Below are 25,982 nucleotides of genomic sequence, written 5' to 3'. Positions count from 1 at the left end.
CTGGTGGATCATTCGACTCGATGGTGGGGTTTGCGTGGTTCACTCTGTATATGTGAACTCAGCATGCAGCCAGGCACTCTGTGTTGCCTGTTTGTTGAATGAGCAAGTGGATGAGTGTCCTTGCCTTTGGTGGGGCTGCTGGCTAATCATTCCTTCCATCCTGAATCATTGCTGGGGCCCCACCTTATGGACTGCCTTGTATTGACAATTGAAAGGGGAAAACAGATTTGGGTAAATCTTTCCACTTGCCCTGCTGAAGGATTCATGGGTTGATCGTGAGGTCTATCCTGTTTATTTTTAAGGTCATTGTTGGAAATATCAGCTTCATGAAAAGGCAAAATCCCCCTTTCCTCCTTCTCATTTGTTCTGCATTAAAGGTATCTGACCTGATCTATTCAGTTCTTTAAAGATAAAAATATAAAACCATGTTGTGATTTCTTTTTCTGAACAACTTTTGAATAAATGCTGTGATTTGGCATGAATATTCTCTATCAAAGATTCCAGGTCAAAAGAATTCTATTTCAGATCAATGAAGTACAATAAAATTACAAAAATGTAGCAAACGCAAAAGGGCACCACTTAGCAATGATGATAAATGGTCACCAGAAGTTTGCAATGGTGGCCTAAAACAAAAAAAAAGTACAAACAACATAGAACTATACCACTGCTCCTGAAGTGAACCTCAAATAAGAAGGCAGCCATCTCTGTTTATCTCCAGCTTCTCATTTCAGTGCCCTCTGGGACCAGTAGCAACAGCAGCACCTGCAAGCTTGTTAGAAATGCAGTCCCCTGGGCTCCACCCAGACCTACAGATGGGCTTGTGTTTGAGAATCTGTGAAGTCAGCTGAGCTATCCAGGGTTTGCTCAGCAAGTAACACGTTCTTCCTATTTTTCAGCCACATTCCAGGTCACTGAATCTAAACAACCCACTTTGGAGTTTCTGAGTTAATTGTTACCTGATTTCACTCACACACACAAAATTCATTTTTTTTTTGTTTTAGTCAATGCACAAAAGCATTTACTGAATGTTTAAAAACCTGATCAACATTCCTATTAAAAAGCAACCTTGTGGAGTCCCATGATTCAGTCTTGAAAAGGTCTCATGAGGCCAAAACCGATTTTTCTCCTTCTGCCTGCTTCTCTCCCTTTCCTTCTCTCTCTCTTTCTCTGTCCCCCATATTCTGATGCCTTGTCCACATCTATGGTGTCAACCTGTCCCACCTCAATGACTTTCAGTTTATTCAGCCCAATCTCTCACCTGAGCCTCAGACCCATGTCTGACTCATGACCTCATCCATTCCCCACCCCGGGGTGTCCCACAGTCCCCTCACACTCAGCACATCACACTGTCAGGGAAAGGGGGAGGGCACAGGGAAGTTGGCCCTGGGTCCCAAATATCCATGCAGAGGGTCTGGAGAAAAGGCTGGTTGAGATTAGTGAAATGACTGAATGCTGGATATTTGAAAATAAATGTAGTTGAATGAACATCTAGGGAACACAATGATTTACTTTAATTCTTAGATGACATTCCATTGTAAATAGCATGCTGTTTTTATGTCTTCATTTTTGTTGCTCTTATCTAGTTTATACATTTTTTTTTTTGAGATAGAGTTTCGCTCTTGTTGCCCAGACTGGAGTGCAGTGGCATAATCTCGGCTCACCACAACCTCTACCTTTCGGGTTCAAGTGATTCTCCTGCCTCAGACTCCCGAGTAGCTGGGATTACAGGCATGTGCCACCATGCCTGGCTAATTTTATATAATTTTTAGTAGAGATGGGGTTTCTCCATGTTTGTCAGGCTGGTCTCGAACTCCCGACCTCAGGTGATCTGCCCAACTTGGCCTCCCAAAGTGCTGGGATTACAGGTGTGCGCCACCCTGCCCAGCCTAGTTTATATAACTTTATCACCCACCAGAAAGCTCATTTAAACAATTTCTTAGGAAAATCCTTTTAAAAAGAAGACAACAGCAGAAGAGCAGCTGTCAGCACAGCCTTCTGAAGAACTACAAGCCCCAATTACTGTGAGGGTCACCAACTGGGAGAAGTGACTTCTTTGTAAGGCATACAGATAACATGGTCCACAGCAGAACTCTAAGACACCTGAGACTTCTAAATTTCAACCTGGACTACGGGTCATTGTGATGGTATCAAGATCGAAGAATAAGGTATTTTATTTTATGTTTTGTAGTTCGGTTTATAACTCTTAGACATTGAAACCAGGGTTCCTTAACTGTGGCACAACTGACATTTTGGGTGGAATAATTCTTTGTTGGGGGGGGCTGTCATGTGTATTGTAGGATATTGACCAGCACCTCTAGCCTCTACCCATGAGATGCCAAGAGCAACCTCCCTCAAGTGGTGACAGTCAAGTGTTTCCAAACATTCCCAAGTGTTCCCTGGGGAGCAAAACTGCCCCAGTTGAGACCCACTGGTTTAGACCTATACTTTAGGAGCCTACATTTGTCCCTCTGCCCCGGACCCCACAATTTTTGGGGTTGGTGGTTTGTAGCCACGTGATCTGTTCTCTCTGGGCCTCATCTGCACTTGGCGGGAACTACATGAGACAGCGTTTCAAATATGAGCTGCGGCCACTGCCAACTAGGTTCCTTCCCACCTTGGCCAACTTCTAGGGGTGCTCACCTGTTCAGGAAGATGCTGCTGACGTCATCATGAGTGATGGGAGGCTTCTTGGAGCTGGCAGCCATCCGTAGCGGGCGCAGGAAGTTGTTGACAAGGATGTGCAGCTGCTGCACGTACTCGGCCTCGGCCTCCAGCATGCTGAACACCACTTGGTTCCGCTTGCGCATGCTGTCGGCGTGGGGGGACCGGATGTAGTCCTGGATGATGGTCTTCCACTTTCGCCGGCACAGCCAGCCGCGCAGGAAGCTCTGCACCTGCGCAGCAAGACCGGCGTGGAAGGGGCCTGTCAGGGAGTCCGGACCACGCCTGTCCTTGCAGGCTGTGAGCTCTCCCGGGGCACGGACCAAGGCTTTGTTCTTCCTACGCCGGGCATGTGGCGAAGCGAGCACAGCTGTGGACCAGGCCTGGCTCTGCAGCCCACGTGATACAGGGCAAGTTGTTTTGTTGCTCTGAGTCAGTTTTCCCTTCTGTGAAATGGTGCTAAGGAGATGATGGCTAGACGGAAAGTGGGGTCCACAAACTGGACCAGCATCTCTGAAGAGCTTGTGGGAAATGCAGATTCTCAAGCCCCGCCCCAGACCTCTGCAGTTTAACAAGACCCTGGGTTGCTTTGGAAGCATTCACTGGAGGAGGAGGAGCATTGTGGCTCCATGTCTCCATAACGGGAGGTCGCCCAAGGACGAAGTGTTGCAGGGCTGTACGGGGTGCGGCTCATGCCTAGTCTTGTCTAATGACTTGCCTGAAAGCCCAGAAGTTTCCATTAAAGCTCTTCTGGATGGAGGGTGATTATCAAATTGAACAGAACATGGAAAATTAGTTAATCTCATCCTTAGCGCTCATCAGCGGCTTCTGAGTCCTGGTGCCTGCCTGGAGCCTCTCCTCCTGACTCAGTAGGGAAATGAACAGAGACACTTGACTCAGTTGCCTGGGAGCTGGGCTGCTTGGAGTGGCCTCGTGTTGGTAAGAACTTGGGAAAGGGCCTAAATTCACATATGCACAGAGAATTGTTTTAAGTTGTCCAGGCTTCCAATCAAGGGGCCCCCAAGCTATGTGTTAAGACCCCAGCCCACACTGGGAGACAGTGTACGGGGATGAGCCACTGGGGACCAGGCAGAGGTGCTTATACAATATTCTCCACTGAAAGGGCCACGGTCTCCAAACAGCAGGCACAGGTGTCCAGGTGCAGATCTGCTGGCTAGGGATGGGTGCCGTGGAGAGAAGACTCCTGCCCAAGCCCCAAAAGCTATCTCTGAAGATAGAAAGGGCTTTCTTCAAAGAGGGAGGTGCTTACTCTGAGGCTCCAGGGGGGTGAAAATAGAGCAATGGGAGGTGAATGTCAGCTGGTCTTTAATAAAATGTTCCAACCAGAATGCTCCAAATACAGGGGTGAGCTGGGAAACTCACTGGGGCCGAAGCAGAGAACTCGGATCAGGGCCTCTCTGCCCAGGTGGGACTTGGCTCAGATCTGGTTGGCAATCCCAATGCCTGTGGGGCCCTGGCAGGTCCTAGGGGTGCATGAAGCTGGCTGGGGGGGAGGGATGTAATAGGGCGGCACTTCTTGCCTGGGCCGGCTGCTGTCATGGGCGGAAGGTGGCTTGGGGCTGCTGGACCTTCTGCTTTTTAAGGAGACAGCGTGTCCCAGCAGCTTGGCGTCTGGAGTTTGGCAGCCAAGGTTGGAATGTTACCCTGTAAATACTTAGCTGTGTGACCTTGGGCAAGTTCCTTTGCCTGTCTGTGTCTCAGCTTCCCCATATGTAAAATGAAAATAATAATAAAACCTCAAAGGATTTTAGTGAGGATAGAATTAATCTGCATAAAGCTCTTAAAATAGTGTCTAGCACATAGAAAGTAGTTAATTAATGTTAGCTGTTTCTATTCTTGAGAAACCCAAAATCCAGATTTTTGTGTTATGTGTTTGCTTTTAAAGCACTGGCAACAAATTTTTAAAAATGTAAACCAAAAAAAGCCCACCTTGTAGGCTGAAAATCTTAAACACACTGGTAAGCTGAACTTGGCCTGTGGGATGCCAGTGTGCAGTTTCTAGGGATGACATTGGGGTCCTTTTACACACTCAACAAATAGGATTCCATGGTTTCACCTGTTTTTCTTAGGGTGAGTCAGGCTCCCCTGCCTTGAGTCTGGCAAGCTACAAACACAGGCCCTGCTCCTTCCTTCTGCCACACCACCACAGGATGGCCCATGGGATGTCACTACCGGGCCACTGGGCAGATTCCTGGTAGCTTCTGAGATGTCGGTCCCTTCTGAACTCTAATAGGGGAAAAGCAGTGAGGTCTGAAAATGGCTGGGCTACTGTGCCGGGTCTGCTGGGGACTCAGGAGGTGCTTGTGAAAGGTGGTGTGTGCATGGCAGGGAGTGGCGGTGGAGAGGTGGCCCTGGGGGTCTTGGCGACGTGCATGCCACTGTGAGGAAAGCAGTCAGCTGAGATTCCCAGGCCTGAGTTTCTGTCCTGGCTTTCCCCACTCCTTCCTCTTGTGGAACCTCAGTTTTCTTACCTATAAAATGGGGCTGAACGACTCTACCCCTTATGGATAACCAGAAGAAATGACAAGGTGCCCTTCAGGGATAAGGGGGTGTGGGCTCTGCCTTGGAGCTGAGGTTGGGGGATGGGGGGCACTCCCTGAGGACAGCGGGACTGTGGGTGGATACAGCTGACCCTGGGCTGGCTCTTTAAAGAGAGAGCTCCAAAGAGGCCCACCCAGAGGGATGCTACAGACCTTCTTAATTTTCTTGATGTCACTGTCTTCATCATTGGGGGCGACGGTCTGGGTGGACTGGATGCGCTCATTGTCTTTGAGCAAGGATGCAATCTGCAACAGAATACAGGGCAGCCTGTGAGGAGCACTGGCTCACAGAGGCCCCAGGTCTTTGGCCGGTGGCCAGCAGGCAGGCACAGGTGGCAACCGAGCGCCCTGCCTCTTCTTTCCCGAGAGCCATGATGCCACAGCTTGCGATTCTGACTCTGTGCATCCAGGTCATAGAACCAGACAGGCCCCAGACATCTGTGAGAGGCAAGCGCTGCACGGGGTGCAGGTGGACTCCTGGGTTCCAGTCCAGCTGGGCTGCCCACCAGGAGCGACCTTGGATGAACCCCTTCTGCTCTCGGGGCTGAAGCCACCCCATGTGTAATTTCAGAATTCGGCCTAAATATTTGATTCTCCTCCCTACTCCCCAAACCATCAGTCCCTTTATTTTACAATTTTTTGCTGTGAAAAAAACACATGTAACATACAATTTACCATTTTAACCATTTTTTTTTTTTGAGACAGAGTTTTGATCTTGTTACCCAGGCTGGAGTGCAATGGTGCGATCTGGGCTCACTGCAACCTCCGCCTCCTGGGTTCAGGCAATTCTCCTGCCTCAGCCTCCCGAGTAGCTGGGATTACAGGCACGCGCCATCATGCCCAGCTAATTTTTGTATTTTTAGTAGAGACGGGGTTTCACCATATTGACCAGGATGGTCTTGATCTCTTGACCTGTGATCCACCAGCCCTGGCCTCCCAAAGTGCTGGGATTATATGTGTGAGCCACTGTGTCAACCCATTTTAACCATTTTTAAGGGTACGATTCGGTGGCATGAAGGACATTCACATTTCTATGCCACCGCCACCATCATCTACCTCCAGAACTCTTTGTTTTGTAAAACTGAAACTGAGTACCCATCAAACAATGACTCTCCATTCCCCTGGGAAACACCATCCCACCTTCTGTGCTCTGAACTGGACCCCGCTAGGTACCTCGTCTAAGGAGAATCATGTGGTATTTGTCTTTCTGTGACTGGCTTATTTCATAGTACGTGATGGCCTCAAGTTTCTTCCACGTTGCAGCATGGGTCAGAGTTTCATTCCCTTTCAAGGCCGAGCAATATCCCCTTGTGTGTGTCGACCACATTTTCTTTTTTCATTCTCCCCATTGATAGGCATCTAGGTAATCCCTTTATTTTTCAAACAAAATTGTGCCTGGAAAAATCAGAGCAGGTGGCTCCGGGTGAAGCCCCGCTGGCCTGGTTCTTTCCATCCTGGGCAGCCCCAAAGCACCTCTCAGAATCGGAGGCCTATTTCAATCACAACCTGAAAACTGCTGGCCTAGAAACGTGGAACAGCTCTTTGAATTTCTAGCTGCTCTAAACATCTCCATTTGCATAATGTGGGGATCACAGATGTCGACAGAGCTGCAAGAACAAAACCAAGGCTTGATGCCTAGGAGAAGGTGCACCCTAGGCTGCACGGTGGCCAGGGACCTCTGGGACTCATCCCATTAACATGCCAGTGGTGCCTCCTCCTGCACAGGGCTCGGTCCAGCCACTCCAATTCTGTGAGTTTTTGTTCTGTGCCTTGTAGCAGCTGCCCCCAGCACACAGACTTCCCTGTGAAAATGCTGGCATTGCCTGTCCACTCTTCCGCCTTTGCCATGAGCTCTAAGGGAGAAGAGACTGCAGCTGTTTCATTGATTAATGTGCTCCTGGTTCCTATCGCAAGGCTGGGCACTCAACATGTTGTTGTCTGCACAAATAAGTGAATTAAAAAAAATCAGAGCAACAGCAGCAACAAAAACATTAACCAAGGGAAAATACCGCAGTAACTAAGTCCGGCACATCTAAAGATAGTAGCTTGGGGGATTCTACGAACACAGCCACAAAGCCCAGCGCTGTTCTCTGTTGGGAACACATGGCTTTGTCCCCTCAAGGCCACTTGCTGAACCACCGGATGAATGGGTGCTCGTAATTGAGCGAATCAAGCACTTTGAAAGCGAAATGGAACAATTACCCACTCTCCACTCCCTGGTTGCTAAAATTATCCCAGCCTATGATTGAAGAGTAGCTGAAAATATCTAACTGAGAAATAGTGTGGAGATGGGCTTTTCTGCCCACCCTCCCCTTTTTGATCCTTTGAGAATATTTGCACATTGAAATGATGGCTGATTCTTTGATCTGGACTCTCAAGGGCTAAGGAACGTGGAAGCACACGTATGTGTGCACACGCACACACGCGCGCGCGTGTGCACACACACACACACACACACACACACTTGGGCCCTGCTCAGTTGACACCTTTACCTCTGGCCTCTTCTCGCCTCTGTACCAGGATGCTTTCTTCACCAGTTTTGGGATTTGCGCATAGTGCCCCTTTTCACTTTAGGATGGTGATAGGTGTGTGTACGTGTTCTGGGGTGGGGGAAATGGGCTGTGTTTAAAACTGATGGTGTGCTTCTCAGATCGAGGCATTCCAGGACATCTACTCAACAGGGACCGGGGCAGAAAATACATGCAATTAGGTCAGGCATAATGCTATATGCGCCGACAACAGTGACAGCTTTGGAGTCTTTATTTAAGGATCAGGCTGAGTGGGTAAAGCTCTGGAGGGCTGCGAGCCTGGGGACTCTGCAAAGGTCTTGAACTATGTCTAGTCTTGGTGCATTGCAACTAGGTGCCAATATTGGGATAGGGTGGGAGCCCCAGGCCTAAAGGGCTCATGGAGGGGTCATGGAGGCAGCCTTTCCCTGACATTAGCAAGTCCCTTCTACATGTGGATTTTGCTTTGCACTCTGCCTTGTTTGGTTGACGTCCTGTGCCTGCTCAGTTGACCCTTGTGAGTGACAGCTGTGGGGAATTGGACCTCTGGCTCACACCATGACTCTGGCTGCCCGACTCCACATCTGGCTCGATGCCTGCTGTCTTGACTGGCTCCCGCCCACCCACCACCCTCAGATTGGCTTTCTTTGCCCCATAGAGGCAAACTCTCACATGCCACAGCGTGCTTTGGGCATGCTGCATTGGCTCCTGCTACACCCTGCTCCCCTCTCTGGAGACACTTTCTTTAACCTGGAATGTGTTGAGTTAATGCAGTCCTGGGTGATGAAATTAATCCAGGTCTTTTCCTCTCTGTTAGCAGCCAAAGGTTTACTAAAGATTGCTGCATTGCTTGCTTTTCAAGCAGGTGCCACACAGCTCAGCTCTCTTTCCTGCCTCCAGGCGCCCCCATTTCTTTTTCCCTTTGTGCCAACCTTATCAGCATGTTCTCAGGGTGTCCGTGTTGGGCACTGTGCCAGGTGCCCCTTCCCTGGAGGAGCTCCAGCCTAAGAAGGAGGTCATACATCCATAGAGGTGACTTGCAATGCAGCAAGTCCAGGCCAGAACAGAGGTATGTACTCACTGCCATGAGAGGGCCTCGGCCAGGAAGTGGCAAGGGCTCCCCAGGAAAGGTTTTGAAGGGAAAACAGGAGTCCAACAGTTGGTATATGTTGGGGAGGAATTCAGTTAGAGGGAATGATATGAACAAAGGCATGGGTGTGACGGAGTGTTGTGTGCCAGGGCAGCAGGTCTTCAGATTGAGGGATGGCAGGAGAGATAGGGAGCAGGGCCACAGCAGGGAGGGGGTGCTGGTGGGGAAGAACCAAGGCCACCCTCCCCTCCATTCCCCAGAGCAGTCTTCTACCTATTTTATATATGTGGTTCCATGTCAGAGGGTGTTTGCAAAACTGATTCCGGGTGCAGTGGTTCATGCCTGTAATCCCAGCACTTGTGGGAGGCTGAGACCAGCCTGGCCAACAATGGTGAAACCCCATCTCTACTAATAATACAAAAATTAGCCAGGTGTGGTGGCACAGCCTGTAATACTAGCTACTTGGGAGGCTGAGGCAGGAGAATCACTTGAACCCGGGAGGTGGAGGTTGCAGTAAGCTGAGATCGTGCCACTACACTCCAGCCTGGGCAACAAGAGTGAAACTCCAATTCAAAAAAAAAAAAAAAAAAAGAAAGAAAGAAAGAAAAAAAACCCAGAACTGATTTTGAGGCTAAGTCTTCATTTTGAACCTTAGGGTAAAGATCTGTGCAGTTTCCTCCACTGTCAGCCTTCTAGGATCTGTGTGTTCCCATGCCAATAAAATATTACAGCCACTTGCAAACTCCTATGCTGCCCTTTAGGGCCTGTCTTAGCTCTCCAAATTTACTTCCAATTGCAAATGTGAGAGAAACAGCTATTAAACAAACAAAATCACGCCAAACTGAGCATTCCAGAGAAGGGGAAGAGTCTTCTCGGAGGCAGATGTTCCCTTCTTTTAGATGGTTCCTTGATGGGACTTTCTGGTAATGAAAGAGAAGGCCTGATAGAATTGTTTAGAAGGGAGAGAGGAGATTAAGTTAGTAGTGGATTGATGGTTTTACTTAGTAAAGTTACAGGTGTGTTGGCATGATCTTCTGTTACAGCGATGGCTGGAGGCAGGTACCACAGGATGGAGGGTACAGAGGGAGAAGAGACAGTCCGGCTCCAGGGATGAGTGGCCTGTGCACTCTCACAGAGCCCCAGGCTTACAAGGGCCCAATGGTTGGTTTAAGCTTCTGTCATCGCTGTCTTGAAGTTTTTCAGGGGCCCACATTTCCTTTTGCACTGAGCCCTGCAAATTGCATAGCTGGTCGTGAAAAAAGTTGCAGACAATGATTTAATGGTAAATTATAAATGGTGAAACTCTCTGAAAGGAAGACTGACTTGTAGCATTTGTCAGTTCCCATGATGCCAACACTTGTAGCTCAGCCCGTCTCAAGCTACCAAAGGTCAAATACCCAGCTAGTGAAATTCTTGAAAATCTATCAGCTGGCTCTTGCAAGCTGGTGGATAGAGTGTTGTGTAGATGACCAATGGCCAATGGTAGAAGCAGGTTCTGGTACATCACTGGATGCAGGGGGAAGATCTTGGTAGTGAAAGAGGTAGGAGTGTGAGGAGAGAAGTCAGCGTGTGAAGAGGAGGTTGGTGAAGGATGCTGTGGCAGGAAGGGCTGCATGACGTGAGGGCAGGGGTGTTTTCTATTCATTTTTGAGCTGTTTGCTGTTTTAATAGTGGAGTGCCCCTCCATTCTGTTACATACAAGAGCCTGTGTCATGGGTTGTAGGGACTGAAGGAGGAGCCTCTACTGAATCGTTGTTGGGACTTTTGCAGATGCTCTGTTCTCTCTCTTCTTGGACATGGTGGGATTATATTTCTCAGATCCTCTGAAGTTGGGCATGGTCACGTGACTTGCTTCTTTTAATGTGATGTAAGCAGTGTGCCATGTGCCTTTTCCCAGCCACATGACTGGTGAATTTCTTGATGGCGGAAGCCTCCTTGGCTGGTGTCTCAATCACTTGAGGATTTTGGGGAGCAGTCTTCAGAACTCTCAGTGGACACACAGGGTGAGTAATCAACCTTTGTTGTTTTAAGACATTCAGATTTGGGGGTCGTTTGTTACTACAGCATAAACTAGCCCATCCTCACAGAGACAGGTAGTGACCACCCAAGGAGTAAGAAGCAGTGAAGACTGAGTGGAGGCAGCTGTCATGAGAAGGGCAGTGACAGATCAGGGGAGTGGAGTGCATATGGCTAGAGGAATGTAAGTCCCCAGAAATCCTCAGGAATATGTGGGATGGGGCCTGAGGAAGCTTATTTGGCCATCAAAAGAGAGGTGGACCATGAGAGCATGGGGCCATCCAGGCAACACCGTCCTTCCTGAATATATACCCTGTCATCAAGGTCCTCTCCTTAGCAGTAAGGGACGGCTGTAGTGGGGCAGGCTTAAGCCAAGGATTTCAGCCAGGAGATCCAGTGGTGCAGGTGAGGGACTCTGAGTAAGTCCCTTCCTCCCATGGACCTCAGTGTCTTCAGAGTCCCCCTGGCTCCAGCATTCTAAGACCCCAGGCCCTCCTCACTGGTGTCACTCATCACTCACCTGGCTTTTCAGTGTGTCCTGCCCACCTGATGGCCACTCCTCAGGAATGAGCTCTGTTTCCATTCTGCTAGAACGCATTCAGAGCTAGCAGGTGCCTCTGACCTGCAGGACATGTTTGTAGATGTGTGTATATCGGGTGCGGGGTCGGGGGAGAAACTGAGAGAGACCAAGAGAGACTATGGCCTGAAAGCTTTACCAAGCTGGTCCTTCTTTCAGAGTCTTCTTTAAAAAAGCTTTTTCCCTGGAGGGTAATACACTCAATTGGAAGCATTGTTCCAAAAATTCCCACCAAATGGGTCTCTGCTGCCACTTTGAGATACACACACACTCTCTCTCTCTCTCTCTCTCTCACTCTGTCTGTCATGACTGACCTGCTTTCCACTCCCCAACATCACAGGGGCTCTGCCCTTTGCACCTCCACCTCTCCTCTGACCTGTGACCTCCCGACATCTTCCAAGGCCATGTGTGACATGAAGCCACACCTCCCAGGCTGGGTTCACACCGCAAGCCCTACTATGACACCGATCACATTCTACCACAATCAGACCCAAAGGCAGAAACTTCCATCTCTCTAATGCTTTCTGCAGAGCTTGACAACCATTCATCCATTAAGCCCTTATTGAGTACCTACTATGTGCCAGGCCAAAAGAAGGAGTGATAAGCGACACATCCCTATCCTTATGGAGTTCCCACCAGGCCTGTTGGGGCCACAGGCACGCATGGAACCTGCCCTCACATGGCGAGCTGAGTGTGGAAAAGCCATGGGAGCAGACAGCAAGGAGTACCCTCCGGGCCAGGGGTCCCCCGGGGGAGGCGTTTGAGCTGGATAGGATGTCACCAGGTAGGACATGTGGGGATGACAAGGGTATTCCAAACAGAAGGACCATGTGCAAAGGCCAGAGGCAGGAAGTACACTGGTGCGTGCAGTGATCGGAGAGGTGGTGCAGTGATTGGAGAGGTCAGTGGCAGGTGATCTTGAGTCTTCAGTGAGTAAATGAATGAATGAATGAATGACATGTGGACACCCTCCATCATGAAGCTAATAATCTGGTACTGGGGCTAGACTCCTTCCCTAATCCCTTACAGGGGTTCAGTTTGGATTTAGGGATCTGTGTTGGGCGAGGACTGATACCAGAATGAACTGGGTGCGCTGGAGAGGGGACATCCCCGAACTGCACTCTGGGAGCCCCGTGGGAAGAGGCGACCAGGAGAGTGGGAAGACTGGCAAGCAGAGAGTAGATGTGGGTTCGTCCCAGCTCTGCTGCTTCCCAGCTGTGCCGGCTTGGGCAAGTGACTGGGGCTCTCCCAGCCTGGCTCCTCCTGTGAAACACAGGCAACTGATCCTATCAGGATGGCTGTGGGGACTGGAAGGAAGCATGCCTTGAAGGTGCCTGTTATCAGCCTAGCAGAGGCGTATCAAATCTGGAATCTTTTTGACCTTGAGGTTGTTACTTTTAGTTCGGGGCTTGGCTGCTGCAGAACAAGGTGGAATTATTGGCTTTAGATCTTTGAACATTCCAGGCAGAGCTAGATTCACAGGTGTGATTGGGTCCTATGCTCCAAAGGCCCTGCCCTTGGGACTTCAAGCTCTTTTGTTGAGATTCTTTTTAAAAAAAACATTTAAATAAAAAAAATAGAGATGGGGTTTCTTTTCTCCATGTTAGTCAGGCTGGTCTCGAACCCCTGACCTCAGGTGATCCGCCCACCTCAGCCTCCCAAAGTGCTGGAATTACAGGCGTGAGCTATTGCACCAGGCTGAGATTCTTAAAGTAGTTTTCTCTTTGGGTTGCATTGAGTGAGTGGAATCTGATGGGACCATGAGCACACTGCGGGGTCTTGGAGCCTTGGCTCCTGTGTGTTCTACCTGCCGCCACTGTCTCAGCTCTGTGGATGGCTTCTTGGATGCTTATTCCCCACAGTCTGGCATCCCAGGCCCCAAGACCTCTGCTACCATCTGCTCAGGGAGCAACTGGTTAAGTCAGCTGGGGAGACTCACAGTCCACCATCACCCCTGACCCCCAGCAGGTGCCTGGACATAGGTGTCCCAGGGAAGGGCGAGGAGACAGCCATCCCTGCTGCAGGCTGGCAGTGCCAGGGTGCATTAGGTGGGTGATGTGGCAGGAGCTCCTTTCTCCGGTCCTGCTACTGAGCATGTCCTGGCAGTCAGGATGGGGGAGGCTAGGGGTTGAGGCTGGGTGCTCTGTGTCCACCATGAGTTAGGTCAGGAAGCTGCGAGAGGGGAGATTGCCTTCCCTGGCCTGGGCCTTGGATTTTCACCTTGCATCGGATCCTGCAAATTAGATATCCAGCTGACTTCAGGAGTCTGTGTTTTCATTTTCCCTTCCCTCAGTGTAGAGTCCATGGTCCTTATGTGATATGGCCAGATGGTTCTGAGCATGCTGGTGAGTTGATCGAAGGAGAGACGATCAGATTCTGTGTGGGGGCTGATAGCCGGTGAGGGCTGTCTAAGAGACTGAGAGCTAGTGCTTCCCAAGGTTTAATGTCAATGGAACCACCTGGGCTGTTGTTAAAATGCAGATTCCAATTCCAAAGGTCTGGGACGGGGCCTGAGACTCTGCTCCAGGAGAAGTTAATGCTGCTGTTTCATGGACCTTGTTTTGGGAAGCCAGGTGTCAAGAGGCTTAGTCTGGCAACAATGCCACCTCCGGAATGCTGGCTGGTGGGCCCCTGCAGGAGCTCTTATCAAGACGGGTGGAGGGAAGGGGCTGCCTTGGAACTGAGCAGAAGCCACACTCTAAGGACCTCCCAGTGGCCCTGGACCCTCCAGAGTCTTGGACTAATGATGCAGCATGCTCAGTCAGTATAGTTGCTGACACAGTAACTAGGAGCTTACCCATAGGAAATCTCACTCAGTTCTCACCACCTTGTTAGGTGTGTATAGAAAGCCCTGTTTTACAGCTGCAGAAACTGAGGCACAGGCACGTTGAGGAACCTGTTCCAGCTTGTTGTCAATAAGTGGGAGAGGTGACATTTAAGCCCAGTCTGACCACAGGACCTTCTCATTCTGCCAGCACCACCTTGTTTTAAATTTGGAGCCTAGCAGAACTGCGTCTGGGAGCTGGTTCCCCTGCCTGTCATATACCCTCCCCCCTGCCCCCCCAACCTTTGGGAGCCCTGGGGTTTCAGCTGTTGCACCTGGGGCCTAGGCCCCTGGCCAGCCTTCTCCGCCCCGCCAGCCCGCAGTCACCTCTGCCTTGAGCCGCTCGATCTCTATCTCCCCGTCCTCGATTTGCTGCCGAAGCTGCTTCGCTACGGTCTTCTCAGTCTCCACGATCTGCAGCAGGTGCAGATACTTCTGCATGAGCGCCTCATGCTCGGTGGCCAGGGTCCTGTAGCTGTGGATGGATGGACACGGCTGGTAAGATGCTGACTCCTTGTCCCCTGGTGAACCAAGCAGGGCACTGACCGGGAGAGGGGCTCACCCACCCGCCTGCACTTAGCAGAAGGACCTGACTCCCAGCACCCTGCAGGGTGGGAGGGCTTAGCAGGGTTGAGCTGGGGGCAGTCCAGGCAGGGAGACAGCTAGAGCAAGGCGGGACAGTGGCCCAGAGCGCAAGCCAGATCCAGAAAGCATGTCTGCGTTCTTGTTCCCACCCACTTTTAAAGATAAATAACAGGGCTAGAAGAGAGAATGCCTGAGTTTGTAAAGTAAATAAGATCCTGCACTTCTCTTATGAAAATGAATCTCAGGTTTTTAAGTTTTTCCAGCTTCCTGAGGGACCTAATTGTTTTTCTTTGCAAAGGAAATTTAGCTGAGAGCATGAAGGAGTCTGGTTTTCTACCACCACACCTCCCGCCACCCCACGGGTGTGAAAATTTGGCTGCTTCCATTAGTCTCTTCTTACTAATGGAACCCGTCAGAGTGCTGCAAAACAGATGCCACCCTCATCTGCAGCCTGCTCTGCCAGACTCCCTCCCTCCTTCTGTCCCTCCTTCCACCCTCTCTCCATCCTTCTCTCCTTTCCTCTCCCCCTCCCTTCCCTTCCTATCCTTCCTTCCTTCATCCCACCCTTCTATCCTCCCTGTGCAGGTGCGGTCTTTACAGACTCACAGATGCTCAGAGTGAGAAGGGAACTTGGGATGACAAAAGAGCAGTTATCTAATTTCACACATGAAGAAACGGAGGCCCAGATCACAGTCCACTAGTGTCAGAGTTGGAGTTAGAGTCGGGCTCCAGCCCCTGACAGTGCATTTGTATGCCCTTTAGCGGTTTGGTCTTCTGGTTAGGCATACAGTTCTTTCCCCTGAAATGCACGCTGTAAAATGCACTTGATGTTACATTTTATACCCTGCTGTATAGAAACAAACACCCCCCTACAGAGGCGTCCCATAATACCAGAATATTATACATACAGCGCGAGAGAACATTGTGTCTCTACATGATATTAATATACTCTAGTGCCTTTTTTCGTACATAGGAAGTATCTATTATGTATATGTAAATAAAAACTAAATTGGGAATATGTAAAAATACTTAATACTCAGTATGGCTGTGGAAGACAGCCAGTGTCTCCCTTGACACACACACACACACACACACACACACATGCACACACACACGCACACACAGTGTCTGAGGTTCAGTGATGCTTACAGTTAGTGTCCCCCTCTGGTCATATGGACAACTCCCTAGACAAGAGCACGATGGCTTCTGTTGTCCCAGGCACTGCCCAAGAAGCCCAAGCTCAGCCAGGATGGCTGATGTTGATGTTGACGATTTCTAAGGAGGATGCCTCGATTTCTCTTTCTGCAACCATGACTTTGTCACCACCCCCCCCATCTCTCAGGTTGAATGGGAGACATTCCTGGGAGGCCAGTGGGCTGACCCAGACCCCAGGGCTTGACAAAGGAAGAAGACAAACAATCAGCATGTCCCGCTGACGTGTGCCTCTGGCCTCCAGAAGGATGATGCATACGGAGTGGTTTCTGTTCACAGGTAGGAGGCGTCGATCGCCAGCTGCTCGTTTTTTGGGGAGGGAGGCTTCTAGTTTGTGTTGAATTGTGTCACCTGGCAGTTGCAAAGCCCTAAGCTGGAAGCCAGGATCTGGGGCTCCATAACCCTCACTCAGGCACAGCTGATAGGTCGAACACCTGTCAAATGGGCTGAAGAAACCCCTCCCTGGGTTGTCATAAGCACACGATAAACTGTGATGGCTGGACAGACCGCAGAGCAGACAGACACCCTTAGATGCAGAACATTCTGCCAGACTCTGGAGGTGCAGAGAGGCTTGGCATTGATGTCAATTGGATTATTATTATTTTATTGGCTTCTTAGAGCCAGTCCTTAATTTAGTGAATTGTTTGTAAGCTATGATCCTGTCCATGGTAGGCAGGAGAGGTGAGCATGGCCTGCCTGGCACATGCTGCCGTACAGCTGCCCTGCAGAGCTGCTTTTCTTGTCACCAGCTTGTGTCACTGTGGCTCAGCTGACCTTAAGGGAGGGAGATTGTCTAGGTGGCTCTGATCCAATTGCATGAGCCTTGAAAAGCAGGGAGTTTTCTCTGCTGGTTGTAGAAGGAGCAGTGAGAAATTTGAGGCTGGAGAATTGCTGGCCTGAGGATGGAGGAGGCCACGTGGCAAGGAGTGTGCACCCTCTAGGACCTGCACCCCCTCCCCTTTCAGCAGCCAGCAAGGAAATGGGGACTTCAGTCCCATGGCTACAAGGAACTGAATCCTGCAGACAACAAGAACAAGCCTGAAAGTGACAATTTCTTAGAGCCTCCAGAGAAGAGCCCGGCCCACTGACTCTTTGATTTCAGCCTGTGAGACCCCGGGCAGAGAGAGAGAGACCTCAGCCAAGCCTAGACTTCTGACCCAAAGAACAGGGAGTTCAAATAATGGGTGTTGTTTCATGCTGCTGAGTTGGTGGTAATTTCTTGTGCAGCAATAGAAAATTAAAACACTCCCTTTAAAACATATATATATATATATATATGTTTTATATATAATATATATATATGTTTTATATATAACATATATATGTTTTACATATAAAATATATATGTTTTATATATAACATATATAAAAATTCATTTTTAAATTTGAGGTTTAACATGCATATTTTAGAAAGCACAGGTGTTAAGGGCAGTTTGATCAGTTTTGATAAACGCATACACTAGAGTCAAGATAAAATTTCCATCACCCCAGGACGTTCCGTCATGCCCTTTCCCTGTCAATCTGTATCCCAGAAGCAACTACTGTTCTGATTTCTATCACCACAGGCTCATTTTGCCTATTTTAGCATTTCATGTAACTGGAACCAAATAGGATGTACTCTTTTGTGTCTGGCTCTTTACTCAGCAAATTGATTTTGAGTTTCATCCACCCCGTTGCACGCATTTGTAACTGGTTCCTTTCACTGCTGAGTCGTAGCCCATTGCATGCATGTACCAAGGTGACTTTAGACGTCTGCCTGTTGAGGGACACGTTGGCTATTCTTAAGTTTGGACGATCATGCATAAAGCTGCTAAGGGATATTTGCATACAAGACTTCTTATGGACATTTTTTCATTTCTTTTGGATAAATACCAAGAAGTGGAATTGCTGGGTCACAGAGCAGATGTGTGTTTCACTTTTTAAGCAACTGCCTCGTTATTTTCCAAAGTGGCTGTGCCATTTTCTCCTCCTGCTAGCACTAGGTAAGAGTTACGTTGGTTCCACTCCTCTTCAACCTTCAGTATTGTCTGTCTTTAGCATCTTAGCCATTCGACTGTATAAGTATTGGTATTTCATTGTCGTTAGAAACTTTTTGTATTGATTGAGTTTCTAAATCAATGTAGTACTGGTTACAAAGCCCCTTCACATAAATAATTTCACTTAGTCCTCAAAATAATTGTGCTCTTGGTTCTACTTTAGTGCTTAGGAGACTGAGGTCCAATTATTCCCCCCGAATCTGGGTTCTTTCTCACTCAGTTTTATCCTCCACATCATGAGCAATTTTTAATTCAAATCATAGTTCTGATCACGCTATCCACTTTGTATAAAACCCTTGATGGCTTTCCACCATTCACAGGGAAAGGTCAACATCTCAGTGGGATTCAAGATCCAGTTATGATCCGGTTCCAGCCCACTGTCCAACCTCACCTACTTTCTTTTTTTTTGAGACAGAGAGTCTTGCTCTGTTGCCCAGGCTGGAGTGCAGTGGCAATTGCGGCTCACGGCAACTCCCGCTTCAATGGTTCAAGTGATTCTCCTGCCTCAGCCTCCTGAGTAGCGGGTCCCCCACTTGCCATGCCCAGCTAATTTTTGTATTTTTAGTAGAGATGGGGTTTCACCATGTTGGCCAGGCTGGTCTTGAACTCTAGACTCCAAGTGATTTGCCCAGTTTGGCCTCCCAAAGTGCTGGGATGTCAGGCATGAGCCACTGCACCTGGTCAACCTCATCTACTTTATGACACCCAATTTTGCCTCTTCATTATTCTTGGAATTCTTTTTCCTGTATCAACGCCTTTATTTAAGGCTTTTTTGTGGGATGGGGGTGGGGAGAAATAAACATTTCAATGCTACCAATCTAAACCCATTAAGTCTGCCCCCCAATCCCCTTACTCAGGCCAAATCTTAGCATTTCCAGCTTCCCCAGATTCTCCCATTTCCCTTCAGATGGAAGTAATGTCTCCCTCTCATGTTGTTTTATATTTAACACAGCCTCTATGCACCTGACCAGACTGTGATATCCCTGGGGTAATATTTATGTTGCATCCATCTGTCTCCCAGCACTGTATAGTGGGCCTGACTATTGGTTCATATGTGACAACCTGGTCTCTATAGCTAGAATGGATACCCCTTGAGGAAAGAAATATAGATGGCCTTTTCTCAGGGCCACAGTCATTGCTATAGTCATAATAAGGGCTTCTCATTAGCCAGCCTGACTCAAGGCTCAAGGAGGGGCCCTAGGATCCATCTATCCAGCCATACATCTTCCACACATACCTTCAACTTCTCCATGCATCATCCATGTGTTTACCATCAATTCGCCACTCATGTTTCATATATAAACTCAACAACTAGCTTTGCATTCATCCATCCTCCATCTGACCATCCGTCCATCCATCCATCCATCCATCCTTGCATTCCTCTAACCCATATTTACCAGGCACTCTGTCTATGCCTTTATTAGGCCGTGGTAATACAAAAATAAATCACATCTGGTCCCTGACCTCGGGAGCTTTCATTTTTTAGGCGGTAGACACAGAAACACCATTTTCCACTAAGGTGGAAAGATCCACTACCCAGAAGGGTGAGTCTGGGTGCTGCTGCCCCCGACCATACTCAGCTCTGCCAGGCGATTGTCAGTTCTAGGACCACATCCTGGCTCACAAACCCATCATTTCCCCAGGACCCAAAAAAGGACTCAGGTCAGCTTGGAGCCCCCATTTTCTCTGTGGCACATACTGTCTTTGGCTTTCTGCTGACCCGGTCCAGAGAGTCTCCCTCCAGGGAGCATTTACCGCTGGGGCAGAGGGGAGGAGCAGGCCTAGAATCCCTGAATGTCAAAGTTCAGAGAGGTTTAGAATGTCAGTCTCTGGATGAGAGAACCGAGGTCCAGAGAGCAGAGAGATCTGGCTCACAGTCATGCAGCAAGAGTGGCTGTATCTGGGTCGGAATGTGGGAGGCCTTAGACTTCAGGAGGCACAAAATCCTTTAACCAAGCCAAATCACCCTGGGCTCTCCTAATATAAAAAAGGCAGCTAGTGTGGGAGCAGGGCAGGAGCTGCAAAACTCATAGCCTCTCATTTCCTGTGGCACCCAGAGGGGCACATCCCAGAGGTCCAGGCTGTAAGGGTGGACGCTACCAAGAGATGCTTCTTACAGCTTTGGCTCTCCCCTCCTTTCCCATGCCCTCCTCTTCGTGGGGCTTGGCTTTCTTCAAGAACAGGTCCCTTGGGTCTGGTCTCTTCTACCTGGACTGTGGGGTGGGGGCTTCCTGCCCTGGCCAAGGAGACATACCTGGCATGTGCAATAGCTGCCACCCATTCATCACAGTCTTTCGCATCCTCTGTCCTCAGCTCCAAGGCTTTCTGGTTCTCATGGCTGAAGTTCACTGTGAAGTAATGCTGTACCAGAAAGAAAACATCGTCAATTACCAGGGTGTCCACAGAATCAACAGCGGCTCCTGCGATCAATCTAGCTGTTTTGCAAAGTGTCTGCTGCCACATCAGCTAGGCACAGATTCCTTATTTGTGATCATCAGAATGCCATTCTATTTAGCAGGTTCCAATTCTCGATTAAAAGGGCTTTTGTACCGTGTAATAGAACCTATGCTTAGGATAGTCAAAGAAGGAAACAAAACACACAAAGCCCTGTTCGACAACAAACTGCAAAAAAGCCAGTTTTAAACCATCAGGCACGCTGGAGGGAAGGCAGGGAACGCAGGCCATTAGACAATCCTTTGGGAATTGGGTACCAATTCAATGCAGCATGTATTTAATTCACACCACAGAAATGGATTAAGTGCTGTCTGGGTCCTGGGGTTAGAGCAATGAGTAAACAGACACGGTACCTGTAAGAGCCCACTGAAAGCCCCCTTTGTGTTGGGTGCAGGTGGCTAACTTAGAACCATGCCACCCATGGGCCCTGCCCCTTAAGGACTCAGGGAAGCGGAAGAGCCAGACAATAGACACCCATCTGCAGTGTCGTTATATGAGTTAAATACACGTAAAGCTCTTAGAAGAACGCCTGGCACCTAGTAAGCACTGTAATTGCTATAATTAATGTGGTGCAATCACTACTGTCATGGAGGTAAGAGCAAAGGGCTGTGGGGGCACAGAGCAAGTCACCCACGGACTTAACCTAGGGAGATCAGGAGGACTTCCCTGAGGATGGGACATGGATTTTGGTTTTATTTCAGCTGAACGGAAAAGCGTAGGGGGCAGCTCGGTGTCCAGAGCTCACAGCATATTTGGGATGGGGAGGGGGCTGTACAGGGATGCCAGTGGGCAGGTGGACAGGGGCTTGGGGTGCAGCTGAGGGGAGGGGTTGGTGGGGGGAGAAGGCAGCAGGGACAAAGCCCAGGTTTCTGGTTTGAGCAAATGGACATGTTGGGGGAGTCAGACTGGGTGGGAGCCTTGGCAGGAGAGAGGGGCCGGGGCTCTGAGGGGCCTGCTCTGCATGCAGAGGGATTCATTGGAGAGCGAGAGCACAAAAACTAAGTGCTAAGGGCCCAGCCTGGGCCTGGGCCTGGTGAAACTGGAAGGAGAGAGGCAGGGGGTGAGGTGCAAAGGAGCCCTCATGTCTGCCATTCAGAGGCTGCATGACGGGCCAGCCACTGTGTGGCACTGAGCCAGAGAAGGTGCCCGTCCCTCAGTGTTCAGGTGGCAGGAACAGCAGCACGAGGTGCAGTGTATAAACTGATTTTAGCTTCTGCTGACATTTATGTATTTTTGTTAATTTTCAGTCTAGGTGGCAACCAGGAGTATGTGAAGCAGGGAGCAGGGGGATAAGTGAAGACAGAGAGAGAGAGAGAGAGAGAGAGAGAGAGAGAGAGATGTTGTCGCAGTCAATGTCTGTCTCTTGTTTCCTAGGAAACAGATAACTGGGGCTATAGAATGAAATGTCAGCTACAGCCTCAAATAACTGAATCTGAAAGGCTCTGGTGGGCACCCCGACCCCTAGAGGAGGAAGCAGGTGACACAGTGGTGGGCGGCTACCTAGTGCTTTCCCCATTTCTCAAGAGATAATGAACACACAGATGCTTTTCGCCCATGATCTCAGTATTTCCACATTCAACAAGCGGAACAGGTATTCTCTGTGTTACAGCTGATGAACCTGAAGCTCACAGAGGCTGAGCTGCTTGCCTAAGGTCAAACAGCAGGAAAGCAGAGGAGCTGGGATGACACACCTTCAGTGGGCACCTGTCACCTGCTCAGGCCCTGGACTTGGCCTTGGGATGCAAAGACAAAAAGGCAAGGTCCCCACCTCAAGGAGCCTGTAGGCAGGTGGGACTCAGAGTCCCAAATCAGAAACAAGGCACTCAGCTATGTACAGGCACAGTGGGGTTGCTAGGTCTCCTTAAAGCCCCAAGTGGAATGCCCCAGAGCTACAGGGGCCCATTGCTGGGACCAGAGCAGGAGTGTTCTCCTTCCTCACTGGGTCACCAGGACACTCAGAGCTGCAGGGGTGATGGGCTTGGCTGAAGCCTCTCACCACCCCCCCAACCCCAAGGAGGCTTCTTCCTAATCGACCGCCTGAGTCTGTGAGCAGGTGACTCCCTGCTGCCCGTGTGTGCTGCAATGCCCCCGCAGCCTCACCCTTGCTAGATGGAAACCTAACTGTGAGGGAGGATGCCAGGAAGACCCTGCAGGCCTGAACCCAGCCATCAGAGACCTTGAGCTTCTGACCGCTGTTGAGGCCCAACTCTGTCCCGCAGAGCAGGCACGGGGCTCCTGGAGGCTCCCCAGAGGCTCTGCCCCTCCCTTCCCGTCACTCCTATAGTTGCTCATCCATTCGACCTTCTACTCCACCTTTGTGGACTCGGTCTGACTCCATTGCTGCTGCCCCAGGTTAGACCCACGACCCTCCTCCTGGGCTGCTACCACAGCCTCCTAACAAGCGTCCTGCGTCTGCTGTCCTTCTGGGATAGGAGACACTGCCTAGACCCTGGGTAACCGGAGGGCCTGGTGTTCCAGTGAAGTGGCCAGTTTAGGGAGAGGGGCCTTTGGGGCAGGCGTGACCCAAAAGCTTCCCTGCGAGGCGTAACAGCCAGGCTCCAGGGGTCAGGGAGAGCTCCAGGAGTGTCCAGAGCTACTCAGCCTCCTGGCCAGAGGTACTGAGTCCAGGCAGTTATGAGGGCCTACACCACCTTAAGAGGAAGGGGAAACTGGAGGACCCACCAAGCCCCAGGCATGGTACTAGTTCTTTGTACATATCACCTGACTAGAGACACAAGCACCCTAGAAGTTAAGTCTATTATTCTCATTTAGTGGGGGATGTGGAGGCAAGACACATTCATTTGTACAAGGTCTTCAGTCCAGAAACAGCATCACTGAAGCCAGAATCTAGGGCTGCCTTTGCCCAGTGCTGCTTTGGGCAAAGTGCCTCGATTGACTTGAGAGCCGCTTTTTCCCTCCGTGCTTGTAAACCTGCCCCCTAACTGTTTTATACAACCACACGGCCCGACTGACTTGTAGAAAGTGTTTGCTAAGGGAAAGTCAGCTTCCACCCGATGGTTCTGAATCAGCACAAATCCAGACTCTAGGTAGTAAGTGAATGAGACTTTTCTCACTGTGGGAATCAGTACGGACAGAGATAGAGATGGAGGCAGGGACAGTGATAAGAGAGAGCTAGATGGGTGGGGGCAGGTGGGAGAGGGAGGAGCCTACAGACACACAGAGACAAGTGAAATCCATTGGGAAAGACCAAAGCCCACGTGTAGAGAGAAAGGATGAGGGCTAGGCTCCTGGAGGATACTGCGTAAAATGGAGCTTGCAGAGTTGAAAGGGACTCCATGAGAATGTCAGATTTCCAAACCTATGTGCAGGAAAACCTAAAACACAAGCAGTGCTGTGGGGAAAAAAGGGAAAGTGACTGGTTGTGAGGCCCTGCTGTGTGCCTGTCACCCTGCAGGCATTGCCCCTGTGTTCCTGAGGCGCCCAGCCACGGAGGAGGTAGGTGGCACGACCCCACTTCACAGAGGGGGCTGCGGCTTGCAGGTGGGTGTGAGGTGCCTCTGCGATTGCTGTCAGGTGGCTTCGCTCTCAGCCCAGGGCCCTTCTGTTCATCGAGTTTCTTCTCTTCACTGTAATAGACAAGAGTTTATAGGGGGCACGTGGCTTCCTGGGTAGAGAAACAGGACTGAAAAGGGGGTCTTATCTGGTGTCAGCTCTGCAGTTGAGACTGTGGCTTGGGGGCAAGTAAGTCTCTTTCTCTTTGTCATCCTTAGCTTCCTCATCTATGAAATGGGGAGTTGGGATGAGCTGGGGTCAAGGTCTTTTCGAACTAAACACACACACACACACACACACACACAAACACGGTTTTCTATCTGTCCATCTACTGATATATCTATCTGGAGAATGTGAGTGAGCGTGCGCATGAGTGGATGTGTGTGTACGTCCTTTTCCCTGCACTTCTGGATATGCCCTGGGTTGTTCCCAGTGTCTCCTGTAGCTCTCAGAGGCTGTGCATGTTTCTGGTCCCTCCTTCTTCTCTGTCAGGGGTCAGGGTCAAGTGTGTGGCCTGGGTGTGGTCTGAGGGGCAGGGCATGGCACTGTGTCCTGGGGTCAGCCTGGTAGGCTGAATCCCAGGTATCACACAGGCCAGAGATTCAGGTCCAGGGGTAAAAGCATTTGCCTGGACCTCAGGCCTGGCCTGGTTAGGCTGGGGATGGGGGGTGTCTCTATGTCTTCCATCCTTCCCCTCACCTACAGGACTCCTCCCTCAGGCCTCTCCTTCCTTGGAGCCTCATGGCCTGGCTGACCCTCATGTCTTAGACTGCTCAGGGCCAGGGCCTGCACCTGCTTCATTTGGAAACTCTAGAACCCTGCACAGAGCCTAGTGTGGAGTGAATGCTGATGAATAGCTGAAGAATGAGTGAATGGACAGACACATGAATGCTTCGCCTTGGGGTTCTGATGATGTCCTGATGAGGCACTCAGGACCTCATGGTGGTCCTCACCCCTGTTGCACTTGTTAATAATCATGATTTTGCAGGCAACCTTTCCAGGCACGTGTGATGTGCCAGCCACACTACTGTGTCTCTCAGGGACATGGGCACATGTTGGGGGGTGGGGTCAAGGCCCTGTTTGCTGTCTTTGGCTAGTGAGGATCTGTAACCGCTGTTTTTGTCTCAAGGTGGGCTCACCCCAAATAAGTGGAGCCCTGGGAACGAGGAATATAAGTGATAGAATGTTCTCTGTGCCAATCAATTTCCCATCTTTATCCTGCTTTCCAGCCAGGATGGAGGGACTGGGTGGACTTCTCCAGGGGAAGCAGGTCCTGCTGCAGCAGTTGGACAGAAAGAGAATTTTTGATGATGGTATCAGAATAGCAATGACTAAAAATGCTGGTGTTTCTTGAGTAAGGGAAGGCAAAGATTTGAAGGAAACAGAGGCAGAAGGAACTTCCTGCCATGCCTGCTTGTTGGGTCCTTGAGGTTCCTGGGCTGAGAAGGTCTTGAGGTGTGTCTGCCTTCCTCACCCACTGCCAACATCTTTTTTTCTTCTGAGACAGTCTTGTTCTGTCACCAGGTGCCAGGGTGGTGTGCAGTGGTGCGATCTGAGCTCACTGCAACCTCCGCCTCCTGGGTTCAAGCAATTCTCCTGCCTCAGCCTCCTGAGTAGCTGGGACTACAGGTGCATGCCACCATGCCCAACTATTTTTTTTTTTTGTAGTTTTAGTAGAGATGGGGTTTTTAGTAGAGACTCGCCAGGTCCCAGGCATGGTACTATGCCTTTGTACACATCACCTGACTAGAGACACAAGCACCCTAGAAATTAAGTCTATTATTCCCATTTAGTGGGGGATGTGGAGGCAAGACACATTCATTTGTCCAAGGTCATCAGTCCAGAAACAGCATCACTGAAGCCAGAACCTCGGGCTGCCTTTGGTTCTGGCAGTCTTCTTATTTCATCTCTTGACCTTGTGATCCACCTGCCTTGGCCTTCCAAAGT

General features: G+C 49.9%; 1 protein-coding gene across 2 annotated transcripts in view; it reads right to left on the bottom strand.

The window, feature by feature from the left end:
- RASGRF1 (Ras protein specific guanine nucleotide releasing factor 1) overlaps window positions 1–25,982 on the bottom strand; it is a 131,839-nt gene that overhangs the window by 82,739 nt on the left and 23,118 nt on the right. For both annotated transcript variants that reach the window (XM_035304032.3, XM_002807181.7), the window contains exons 2-5: window positions 20,323–20,429; window positions 14,564–14,711; window positions 5,376–5,468; window positions 2,641–2,894 (exon numbers count right to left, since the gene is read on the bottom strand). In XM_035304032.3, coding sequence (XP_035159923.1) covers window positions 2,641–2,894; window positions 5,376–5,468; window positions 14,564–14,711; window positions 20,323–20,429 — 602 coding nt within the window. The remainder of the gene's footprint in view (window positions 1–2,640; window positions 2,895–5,375; window positions 5,469–14,563; window positions 14,712–20,322; window positions 20,430–25,982) is intronic.

The sequence above is a fragment of the Callithrix jacchus genome, chromosome 6 (genome assembly GCF_049354715.1).
Source record: "Callithrix jacchus isolate 240 chromosome 6, calJac240_pri, whole genome shotgun sequence".
Taxonomy (NCBI): Eukaryota; Metazoa; Chordata; class Mammalia; order Primates; family Cebidae; genus Callithrix; species Callithrix jacchus.
The sequence above is the reverse complement of the archived record's forward strand: the minus strand, read 5'-3'. Positions and strand labels throughout refer to the sequence as shown.